Here is a 12,736-nt window from a genome sequence, read left to right as displayed (position 1 = left end):
AAAGAGGATAGAATACCAGCTAACAAAAAACCCTCATTATATCAAATCCTTCATTTTGAACCTAGCTGAATTTTTGTATCTCATCACAAGCCTTTGAATGCAGTATTATGTAACAAAGTTATTTACCTGTGAATATTTGGTACGTATAGTCCTTAGATTGCCATTGTAAATGTAAACTGCTCCAGAGTTCTGATTTTCTAAGGGTGCACCTATTATCACATCATTAAAACCATCCAAATCAATATCTGAAAGGGTCGCCATAGCAGATCCAAACCGAGCATTTTCTAACCCTTGTGGACCTTCTAAGAGTTCTTGTTGATCCAAAATTCCCTTTTAAGAATACAAGAAAGAACAAAACTACTGTGTCAGTAGATTAAAGGAAAAAATACCTGCATTATTCTTTTCCAGTGTGCATTTCCTTAGACTTACCATCATTGAACTGTATGTGCCATCATGTTACCTATTCACTTAGCTTTGTTAGATCCTCAGTCACAGCAAATGTTACAGCAGAAAAATTAACGCATGCAAAAAGAGGTATTAATTGCACATATAAATGCATTTCTGAGACTTTACAATCCTCAGTTTCCTCATCTGATTGTTCTAAATGTTCCACAATTTTTCAAATATCCATTGATGAATTTTTAATGGTGAGAGTAATTAACCATTGGAACAATTTACCAAGGGTCATGATGGATTCTCCATCACTGGCTATTTTTAAATCAAGATTGGATTTTTCTCTTGGATACGCTCTAGAAATTATTTTGGGGAAATTCTATGGCCCGTGTTATGCTGGAATGTCAGACTAGACGATCACAACACGGTCCTTCTGGCCTTGGAATCCATAAATGAATTGTCCAGCTTTGGATTCCAATTTTTACGCACAGAGAATGGAAATTCTTGTAACTGGACATAATTCTTTGAAACAGAAATGGAATTTCCTACTAGCTAATGCAAAACTCATTTGTGGAAACACTTGTATTCCTGACCTTCCTATTGCCAACTGAAGAAAAAAAGTGTTGAAAAAACTGTCTACGTGGTAATATTGCATTATCTATCTTAAAAAGCAACTTCAAAACAAAAATCTTTATGTTTGCCATTTATTCTCATTGTTTTGTACAGAAATATGCTAGCAATGCTAGTCAGACAGCTTATCCAAAATGGCTAGCACTTAATTCCTGTAGCACAGGCAAATTACATAATTCCGTGCTATTTTAAAATCACTTTCACATCATTCTGAAAAATAATAATATAAATAATTTTAAGTTAATCATTTAACAAAGACTAAAAATATTAATCAGTTTCTCAATTGGTTTCTATTTGCAAAAGTGAAAAATCCATCCACCAAATGTTTGGGGTTTTTTGTTTGCCTATTATCAAAGTGACCTATTGTATCAGCTCTCCTCAGTAGCACCTTCATCCCGTTTAACGGGCTGGGAGAAAATGCTATTGACAAAAGCAGAATTAGAACTCTGAACAGGTTGAGTTCTTTTCTGCCGCTCCCAGTACTCTCACATTGGCTCAGTATATGCGAGTTCCCACTCCCCAGCACCTCCCATGTTCTTGAAATGGCATTTGTTTCTCAGGCTCCCTACCACGGGCCAGCACCTGATTTAAAAAAAAAAAAAAAATCAAATGCAGAAAAGTTTCAGAGCAGATAGAGATTGATTCCTTCACCTAGTAATACAGGAAAGAGCTTTGCAATCCTTAATTGCTACTCAAAGACTTTGATGTAAGGGATGCTGACTATGGCCCAAAAGTATCAAATGCCCTAGTTTTATATCAGTAGTTCTAACTAGAACTGATAGAATAGTAACACACCCCACCCTTCTCGTTTTTTTCTGTGATGCCTGGAGCCATACTGAATGTCCACCATGAATATTCAGGTATCCACCATTCAGTCATAAGACTGTCCACAAACACCAAGCATTTCAGGAATTTTATGACAAACACGTATTCATCTGAAAATATCTACCAGATGTTTGTTAATCTCCTTTTTTAAAAACTTCAGTCAATCAGGAGGCAGAAACAAAATGATGTAGCTTAGGTGACAAATCGGACAACAATGGAGTCTGCTTCTTTTCAGCAGTACTTCTGTCCCAGGAAACCACAGCAAGAACTTGGTGCTAGAACTGAGATCATCATCATGGGTCTGTCATGAATGTGGATGTCAGATCTCAGTGCTAGCAACATGTCCAGAACATGAACCTAGGTCCTTAGCCCTCCTCCTCCTCTCCTGCCCCCCCCCTTTTTTTTTACCTTTGTGATGGAAAACATATAAACTCTTCCCTCTTCTTTCTTTAGCTCATTCATGAACATTGGTGCACCTACTAGCAGCACATCTGTAACTGAATCTCTGTTAACATCCACTGCACACACCACACTGCCAAAGTAGGAGCCAATCTGGAATTGATAACACAAGAGTAATTTATTTATGTCTCTAAAATTACACTGTTTTTGCACCTCATCCTGCAAACACTTGCACGTGTGTGTGTGCGAACAGTTCAACTGAATTAAATGGGACTGCTCACAAGAAAAGCTACTTGTGTAACTTTCCTACATGTTAGAAGATTCAGCCACTTACTGAGTATTCATTATTACTTTACCCACCTTATTTCTCTTCATTATTTTTTTGGACAGCATCATACTGTTGCTGCTATGGCACTAACATAGTGTAATAAGACTATAAATGGAGAAGAGAGTGCTGTGCAATGTATTTCTTTTTTATGTTAAAATATGCACATGAAATAGCCCAACCTGTGATTTACTTTTATATTTACCTGCTTTCATAACATAAAAATTCAAACTTTCAGCATCATGACAAGGCTTTCACAGTGGAGAAAGGAATATCGTGAACTTGCAAATCAGTCTTGCGGTACCATCTCTCCTCCAGAAGACCTCTCATGAAGAGAGGATGGATGTCCATGGCGTCTCCCACAACTAGAGGTATTTACATAGAGGGCCAGATAATGTTTTTCCCATACCTAATTGCCATGATTCTACAAGAGACTGTGTGAAAGTCACAGAAAATCTCAAATTCACTGCTAGAGTGTAGCTACAGGGGAACGGACAGATATGCTGCTAAACGTTTTGCAAGACAAAATTAATTTCAAAGAGACATTACATACATTACCGCTGCCAATCATGAATAACCAGTTTCAGTGCTGCATCAGTAAAAATAGATATCTACAAATTTTTTGTCCATGAACAAAATGATCGTACTTGCCTGATCCCCTCTCTGGGACTGAACAACTGTGACTCTGCCATGGCTGTCGATGTCATAAACCACAACTCTGCCAGTGTAGTTTGATCTTGGTGCACCAGCAACAAAATAGACAGTGTTCTGGGTTGAGATAACAGCAACAGAATAACCTAGAAAAGAAGTCAACATGACAATTGTGAGATATTATCTAGCGAAGTAGGCAGAGTTAGGGGTTGCCTACTAAGGTTATAAGTTAGGGCATGAATTTAAAGCTCAATAGCTATCCTGAACAAGCCTTCTGTGCAAACATTCTCATTCTTCACTCCCAAAGTGGATTAAGTTAAAATGCAGAAAGGCCCTCTGTGTAAAATAAGGCCAGGTTTACGCTACAGACTTACATCGATATCACTATGTTGCTCAGGGATGTGAAAAATCCACAGCCTTGAGCAACACAGTTATACTGTGCTAGCCCTCGGGGTAGACAGTACTGTGGTGACAGAAGGACTTCTCCTGTTGACATAGCTACTGTGTCTAGTGGAGGTGGATTAACTATGCTGATGGGAGAACCTCTGTCGTCGGCATAGTACCGTCTTCACTGAAGCACTACAGAGGCACAGCTGCACTGCAGCATTTTAAGTGTAGACCTTCCCTAAGAGTGTCTATATGTGGAGCTAGTGCAGAATAGCTATTCTGGACTATTTCCCTGTGTACACAAGTCCTTAGTTACCCACTAGAAAAACAGAAGATATGATATGGTGTCCTAGCTGCAGAACATTGTACAGCCAGGTCAGAGATTCAAGTTTGGAAGCTACGTTGTCACTCATCACCTAGCTCACTTACACTTGCATTTATTTGTTAAGGAGATATGGTTTTCAGTGGAGGAGAGTGAAATGCAACTCCTCGTGACCGATTTGTAGGGCAACACTGGCTTATAGAGCACGAAACAGACAACAAAAATGTCAGCTGCATGCAAATGAGAGTTAGGGGGAAAAAAGGTGGAAATGGCCCTGAAATGAAGGAGGTAGAAGAAACTAGGGGCCACCATCACAGCCATTCTTCAAATTGGGCCATGTTTGTGAAAGAAACCCACTGGTTGATGATGGGCTCAATGCATTCTCCCACAAGACACAAAACCACTAATCCCGGTTAATGAACACACTACAGTGCTTGACTGTACATAGTAGGACATGTTAACAGTCCATCAATCAGATTTCAGATTGATGGACTTTTTCTAAAAATTGCTAATCCTCTCCACCACTATTATAACTTAAACTGCTCTGCAGGAAATATCTTAATACTGGGAAACATTTTTAGTACGTATTATCTCTGTAAACCAGTTTTACTACATATTTTGTATTACTACAAAAACATTTAGCTGTAAGGTTTAGGCTTACACTGAAGAGCAATTTAACAGTAAAACTTGGAGAAGTTTTGCCAGGCAAATATAAACTTTTATTCTACGAAGAGTCATTTCGGTGTTTAATGGCACTGATAAAGTGTCAAGGGATCAACCAGACATTGCCGTACAGAAATCCCTCATTAGGATGGAAAAACAAGTCTATCAAAAATGAATGGTGAAAGCCTAAACAAAAACGGTGGCTTCCTGTATATTACAAGATATCTAACTCTCCTGGCTCTTAGTGTTCCAAAGTACATATTGCATCAGTGTGGGGATATAGCAGGTCACCAAGCTGTAAAGTTTGCTGGTTTTGGCTGAGAACAGAAATGTTTGTCAGAAAACTAATAGCAGATATAAATAAAATGTCTATTAAACTGCAGTGATGTTACTAAGGACATAAATCAAACTGGAAAAGGCCACTGAAGGAATAAGCATGGATGAGTCGCTGACAACGAAATAAGCTTCTGACCTAACATCAAATAGGGAATATATAGGCAAACAAAAATCAGGGATATAAAAAGACCCCCTGATTATAAACTAAGTAGCCTTTTTCAATCCCTGTCATTTCTTACATTCTTGTAATGTATGTGTCCCAAGAATTTTTCATCTTATGTCTTTAATATTTCAGTTAACATTCATTCAGAGTTTTAAAAATAATTAAAACAATAAATGTTTCATTCAGTTTCAGTGAATCAACTGACCAGTAAATGAAATCCATTTATGTACAGAATTTCCCTTTCCTCTCAAATCAGTACTTAAACAGGAGACTGCTAGAAAGTAATTTGCCATTTTTGCCCGTCTTTGATTAACTTTAGATATACTACATAATAAATGTTACCGCCCCTTACCCAAATAAGAGCTATGGTTTCTGTCTTGTAGAATTTTTTCAAATGCTTGATTAGGGAATGTAGTCACGTAGTTTGAGGTCTCCTGGACTACAGTCCCACTCCAGTCATAAGCCCCAACAGCACCCAACATCAGAACATCCTTTAAACAATACAAACAGAATTTTAGAGCTACCTACTCTTCCATAAGTACAAGGGAAGCAGAAGTTACAGTATATGTATGGTGTAATCCATTTACATTAATTATGTTTAGATACTCTGAACCCTCAGAGATGAGTAAAATGACATAGTAATAACCTCCCTGTAACCCCAATCCTGACTCCTCTATACACAATAGCTTAAATAACTGGAAATAACAGTGGAGACAGAAAAACATTTACAAAAATTTTGCCCTTGCAGATGGACCCCCTCTTCTTCCTAAAGGTCTTTTAAAATGTAATACCCAATTAAGATAGCTTATATATAAACAGTTTATATATGGTAATTACTTGCAAAAAACCTCATCAGTTGGACTACAGTAGAACCACAGAGTTACGAACACCCGGGCAATGGACGTTGTTTGTAACTCTGAAATGTTCTCTAACTCTGAGCAAAATGTTATGGTTGTTCCTTCAAAAGTTTACAACTGAACATTGACTTTATACAGCTTTGAAACTTTACTATGCAGAAGAAAAATGCCCCCCACCCCTTTTTAGTAGTTTACATTTAAACACAGTACTGGACTATATTTGCTTTTTTAAAAAAATCTCTGCTGCTGCCTGATTGCATACTTCCAGTTCCAAATGAGCTGTGTGGTAGACTGGTTAGTTCATAACTCTGGTGTGTGTAACTCCGAGGCCCTACTGTATTCAAATTCTTAAAGTTACTCATATGCTTAAGAACCCTGTTGAACTGATGGCTTAAAAAGGAAATTGGGAATAGAAAATATTTGCACATATGCAACTTGCCTGACTAAGCAGAGGGAGACTGCTTAATTTTTGATATATCCTGACTAACTGTCTCACAAGCTTAATGTTGCATTAATATTGAAGTTCTTTTTATTCATGTAAACTTCCCTAATTTTTTTGTTTTTAGGGAAGAAATTAAAAATATATTTATTAGGTTTGAAGAGCTTGAAAACTGCTTGAACTGCAGCTGGACTTTGCATATTTAGACTAGGAATTCTTTATTTGGCTGAGGTATCCTTAAACATGTTTAATACGAAAAAATAGTTGAAAAATGTGTGTATGTGAAAGGTGCCAAAAACATTCTTAACTTTGAAAATACTACACAAAAACTTTCTTCACACTTGAATTATTACTTACATCTCCATGAATGTTAACAAACAAGCCAGTTTTGAAATATTTAGTTTCAATTTTCTGAGTTATTCAAGCACAAGACATCAAATTAGAACAGGAGAATTGTTCATGCTTGGTGAACTCAGAAATGGCTGAACTGATTTTGACCAAACTTAAAATAATAACTATTAAAAAAAAATCCAACCCAATTTGCATAATTTGTTTGAGAAAATTATAAGCAGCTGAAAAAAATAAAAAATAAAAAGAGGACGGCTTAGAATAGAAGCCATTACTCAACATTAACACTATAATAAAAAGTATTATTTCACTTTTCATCGTGGTATATTTTCTCTCTTTCTCCTTCCAACCAGGATGTAAATTAGTTTTGTGGTACTACAGATAAACTACCTCTGTTCCACTTTCCTGGTTTATATTAGAAGAAAATCTAAATGAAATTTGATCTGTATATTGCATTGTTGCTTATTATTCTTATTTTGTTAAATTTATACATGAACTTATGTATATGTAATTATATCTACATGCTTCATTTGAGACAGTTTTTATATCATACCAGCATTATACACTAAATGATTAAATATACGTACCTTTTTTTGTGAGTAATAAGCACTGAAGCCCACTTGGGACATTTCCATTTGGAATGTATCACCTTGATCTGTACCTGGTGCAATAACCATTATTTTGAAAGTTATTCATGTATCATTAAGTCTGTTGAACATTATTGTTGCTACATATTGGGCCCTATCTTTCTGCCATTGAAGTCAGCTGAAGCATGACTGGAACAATTTGTCAAATAAATAATTTGCTCCCAAAAGTTCACCCAAAATATACACAACAGTTGTAGAGTATGGAAATATAATTGATAAAAAGGTAATAATGTTTATCAAGATTTTAATAATGACTGGGTCACATCAGCATTTATCATACATTCATGCAAAGACAGCCTGTAACCCCTTAATAGAAACAGGGAGTAGATCCTCAGCTGGTGTAAACTGTCAACAGCTCCTCAGCCCCAATGGGTATATTACCTTCTATGCTAAATATGCGTTCTCCCAGTGTTCCTGCTTCTTCCAATAGTGCAGTCTCAGATGACACGTTAAAAAAATACTTTTCTGTTGGAAGACTCGCAATTCCTTTGATTTCTTTAATTAAATTTTTAGTATCAAGTTCATTTCTGATTAAATAACCCAAAACCTTGAAAAGAGAAAAAGAAACTTCAGTGTGGCTCCATTTCCCTCAGTATCACACACACAGAGATATTTTATACATGACAGGAAAATGAAATTAATGTGCACACTCCAGACAATGCCTGTAGTTTCCCCTGATCCTTCACACCCTTCCCATCATGGATTATACATCAGCCTCCTGACATCTGTGGGTAAGGTGAACTGATGGGAATGCATAAGAAAAATGCAACATTTCTGCCATTTATAATAAATATTAAGGTCTATAAAGTGGATCTGAATTCCCCCACTTTGCAACTGGTGCAGTCATTTCCACCCAGGCTGAAGGAGCACACAGTGGGTGTGTAATGCTACAAAAGCAGAATGGTAGAATTTTCCAGTTCCTTCACACATGATAAATGACTATCCAAGATGTAGGACAGCAGAGGATCAAGCCCTGTATTCTGAATCCCTTTTATTGAAAAACATCAACTTTGAAATATTTTGTATATCATATACAACAGGAACGAAAAAGAATATTATGGAGGGTAGACTAATCCCACTATTTTCGGCTAACATAAATGGATGACAATAATAATTCTAATGAACTAAAGCCTGCTGATATTACAGTGGCTCCTAAAGATGAACTCCCTCCCCGTCCCAGTCTCACTGATATGATGCATGAATACATACTGTTAATTAAATCAGTCCCACCAAAATTACAGCATTAATTATAGTATTACTTACAGCTATGCCAAATCTGGTTATTTTGTCCTCATTGCATTTAGTTATCACTTCTTGCAAACTTGAGCCATCGTGTGATTCACCGTCTGTCACAACGACCATTACTTTTGTAGCTGTGGGCCGTCCACCAGATTCAGTGGAAAAAGCATGACGTCTGTGATAAAGAAAGCACTAGACTCATTACATGCATATTTTAATGAATGCTTCTATCATTGACTTAGAACAAAGTGCATCTGGAGTGTTTCTTTATTGGAACACACAGGCCCAGATTTTTAAACCTATTTAGGCACTGCTGTACTACACCTGAGCTGTGCTACGCCTACCTGATTTTAGCTCTCATTTTTAAAAGGGATCTAGGTATTTAGGAGTCTAAATCCCTAAATTGACTGTTAATGGGATTTTGGTTCCTAAATGCCTAAATCACTTTTGAAAATCATATTTAGACTCCTATATCAGTTAGGTGTGGCACAACACGGCCTCAATAGGTTTAAAAATCTTGGCCAAAGTCCTTCATTAATAATAGTTTAGCACTTATTGCACTTTTTGCCTTCAAAGCACTGTTCAAACATCAAAACCGGAAAATGTTTTGGTCAAAGCAAAATTTTGGAAACATGTTATCTGAATAATCTTTAATCTGGGTTTCCTGTGCAAATTTATGTTCGATTAAAAAAAAAGTCCAAAAGAGTTTTGACCAGCTCTACTCTCAATACTCTCGAGAGGCAAAATAAATAAATAAAATCAGGCATTAGCTCCATTTTGCAGACACAGAGGGAAACGAAAACAAGGAAGATCCCTATAGATTTGGAACTCACTGTATTCAGAATCTGTCTCTAAACAAGTAGCCCAAGGTCACTGAGTCAATTAGTGTTCGACCCCTATTAAAAGGGCAGTTCTATGCTGAAAAATGATTGTGTAAAAATAGTGCCTGCTTACTTAACAGATCATTGCCTGTGAGTGTAATCAGAGTTACTTTACTGCCCAAAGTAAGTTTTTACTGCTGCTAAACACGACAAAGTCAAAAGTCCTATTGGAGAAAGGGTCTGATTCTGTGATAGTTTTCACACAATCAACCAAGATCTTATCCTGTAAACATTTAAACGTGCAGTCACATTGAGTCAATGAGTAAAATTTGCCTGGTAAGTCATTTTGCATCTCTCTTAGAAACTCATCGTGCAAGGTAGCGAGAACCTTCAGAGAGGTTCTTTGATTCCCAGGGGCCCCAGAGGCAGTACTAACCTCTCACGAAGTGCTCAGCACCTTCCAGGATCAGATCTCTAGTTACAAAAGTAGCATAACAATTATTGGTGCACTTTACCTTGCATAGTCAATTGCTTTGAAAGTATTAGTCAAGTCTCCTCCTTTTTGAAAAGTCTGCGACATTGCTTTCACAACATCTTCTTTTGTTTTGTAGGTATTCAGGTTGAACACTATCCTTGGATCATTACCATATTGAATTAAACCCACCTAAACATCATCACACAAAAAAAATTAGATTGTCGTGCATTCAAATCAATTACACAGAATTAAATAATTTTGGTATTTTGTCAAACTGATGCACAGAATTAAAGTTCAAAATGATCTTGACAGACTGGAGATATGGTCTAAAATATGGTGAAATTCAATAGGGACAAATACAAAGTGCTGTACTTAGGAAGGAATAATCAATTTCACAGATACAAAATGGGAAATGACTGCCTATGAAGGAATTCTGAAGAAAAAGATCTGAGGGTTAGAGTGGATCACAAACTAAATGTGAGTCAACAATGTAATACTGTTGCAAAATAGCGAACATCATTCTGGGATGTATTAGCAAGAGTGTTGTAAAGCAAGACAGGAGAAGTAATTCTTGCACTCTACTTGGCACTGATAAGGCCTCAACTGGAGTAGTGTGTCCAAGTTCTGGGCACCACACTTTGGGAAAGTTGTGGACAAATGGGAGGCAGCCCACAGGAGAGCAACAACTACTAAAGGTCGAGGAAGCATGACCTACAAGGAAAGAATGAAAATTGGGCTTGTTTAGTCTGGAGAAGAGAAACTGAGACGCAACATGATAATCTTCAAATATGTAAAAGGTCATTATAAAGAGGAGGGTGATAAAATGTTGTTCTTAACCATTGGAGAGGACAAGAGAAATGGGTTTAAATTGCAGCAAGGGAGATTTAGGTTAGACGTTAGGAAAAATTTCACAACTGTGAGGGTAATTAAGCACCGGAACAAATTGCCTAGGGAGGTTATGGAATCTCCAGTCATTAAAGGTCTTAAAGATCATTTAAGAACAGGTTAGACAAAAAACGGTCAGGGATGGTCTACAGCAGTGGTTCTCAAACTTATTTGATCACGCCCCCACTTCGTGTCTATAATTGTTTATGCCCTCCCATGCCACACAAGTGCAGAGACTGCCACCCACCTCTGAAGGTAGAGCAGAGAGCAGCAGCTGCTGGCCAGCCACCCAGCGCCTAAGGCAACTCTGCGCCAGCAGCAGTGGACAAGTAAGCGTGGCAATGTAAAAAGTGATATTTATCAATATCACTTTTCACAGCAGACTTAGTGCCCCATTGCCACCCTTACTTCTGCGCTGCTACTGAGGAGGGGGAGAGGGGAAGGAGAGTCCAAGCCTGGGTGGCAGGTTCTGGCTGTCCCCTTTATCCCTTCCCCCCACCTCCCGGATGTGCACAGCCCTTCTGCCTGAGCCCCAGCTACCAGGGGTTGACAGCTGGAGCTTTTTTTTTTTTAAACCGGGGGGGCGGGGCATACAGCTCAACCTCCCTTGACACATTCCCATGCCTCCAAAGGGCATGCCCCATAGTTTGAGAACCACTGGTCTAGAGAATACTTAGTCCTGCCTCAGTGCAGGGAACCAGACTCAATGACCTATCAAAGTCCCTTCCAGTCCTACATTTCTATAATTCTGTATAGAAGGTGGTATATTTTTCCTTCATCACATACAACCCCCAATTAATATTATTGCCCATGTTTGCAAAGTAAAACAATGTCACAAACTCTTACAGTAATTTACATCTTGTTTCTTTAATCTACCCTACTCAACAATAAATGAAGACATGATCTAATTGTTTGCACTAGACTTTTTTGCCTCCTAAAAGTTCCCTACATAGCTTCTACCACTGCATTTCTACTGGTGGGTGCTCTAGCATAGATACAGAATTGTCAGCAGTCAATATTTTTATCACTATCTCATCTAGACCTGCTCTATAGAAATTCCATAGGAAATTACTTGATAACATTGTACATTCCTTTTATTTTATAGTATAAATTAATAGAGAAGTGTATTAAGACATACATTTAACATGGTGAAGAAGAAATGAAGACACTAAGTATCTGTTACATGGCTGAATAATTACTGCCAAGGTTTTTGAATTTTCTAAACTTGGAGTGATTGAGCCTGCAATCTTAATATTGTTTCAATACTAGTATTTTGCATTTAGTTTTCAGGTTTTAAGGAAAAAAATTGAGAGAAAAAAACCCCTGGGAATATTAGCTTGAGCAACCTTGAAAACGGATTTTAAAAGTTACTTGCTCCTATTAGACTCTTAAGTTCCATTCTACACAATGATGTGTTTTGTACAACTCAAACTTCAAGTGAAGTTCTTAGGTGTATAGCTGCTGGACCAAATTAGATACACCTCTATTTAAGTGCATACTTTAGTCTTCAGGAAAATTTCCACTGCTGGTCATAAAGTGATTTTGATGTAGTCAAGGTATCTCAAAACAAGAAAAATGCTAGCCCACATTGAGAGCTATGTTTCAGACACCAGCAATGTTTGCTAGAACACTGTCTAAAAGTAGGTGATTAGTTTTTTCAAAAAAATGGGGAAAAATCTTCCTCCTCAAATTTAAAAATATAATTTTTCTCAAAATCATCACTTTCAGAGAGAAACAAGCACGGAAAATTCTGCATCAATGTTGTAGATTTTGGAAAGCTATGATTGTATGAAAAGTGGGCTTAAAAATGGAAAAGATTTTACAACTTTAGTCATACTGAGAGTAATGAGGTACAAAACTCTGGGGGGAGGAAAAGATGTGTTCTGCTCTCAATATATGCACAGAGCTCAAATTTTGATGATTGTTACACA

The 12,736-nt window shown here is 37.3% G+C and overlaps 1 protein-coding gene across 1 annotated transcript in view; it reads right to left on the bottom strand.

The window, feature by feature from the left end:
* ITGA2 (integrin subunit alpha 2) overlaps window positions 1–12,736 on the bottom strand; it is an 88,655-nt gene that overhangs the window by 29,341 nt on the left and 46,578 nt on the right. Inside the window, exons 7-14 of the mRNA XM_084628845.1 lie at window positions 9,961–10,109; window positions 8,649–8,799; window positions 7,767–7,932; window positions 7,326–7,399; window positions 5,447–5,585; window positions 3,224–3,369; window positions 2,257–2,400; window positions 127–330 (exon numbers count right to left, since the gene is read on the bottom strand). Coding sequence (XP_084484971.1) covers window positions 127–330; window positions 2,257–2,400; window positions 3,224–3,369; window positions 5,447–5,585; window positions 7,326–7,399; window positions 7,767–7,932; window positions 8,649–8,799; window positions 9,961–10,109 — 1,173 coding nt within the window. The remainder of the gene's footprint in view (window positions 1–126; window positions 331–2,256; window positions 2,401–3,223; window positions 3,370–5,446; window positions 5,586–7,325; window positions 7,400–7,766; window positions 7,933–8,648; window positions 8,800–9,960; window positions 10,110–12,736) is intronic.

The sequence above is a fragment of the Lepidochelys olivacea genome, assembly GCF_965140295.1.
Source record: "Lepidochelys olivacea isolate rLepOli2 genome assembly, chromosome: 5".
Lineage (NCBI taxonomy): Eukaryota > Metazoa > Chordata > Testudines > Cheloniidae > Lepidochelys > Lepidochelys olivacea.
This window is presented reverse-complemented; position numbering and strand designations above follow the sequence as displayed.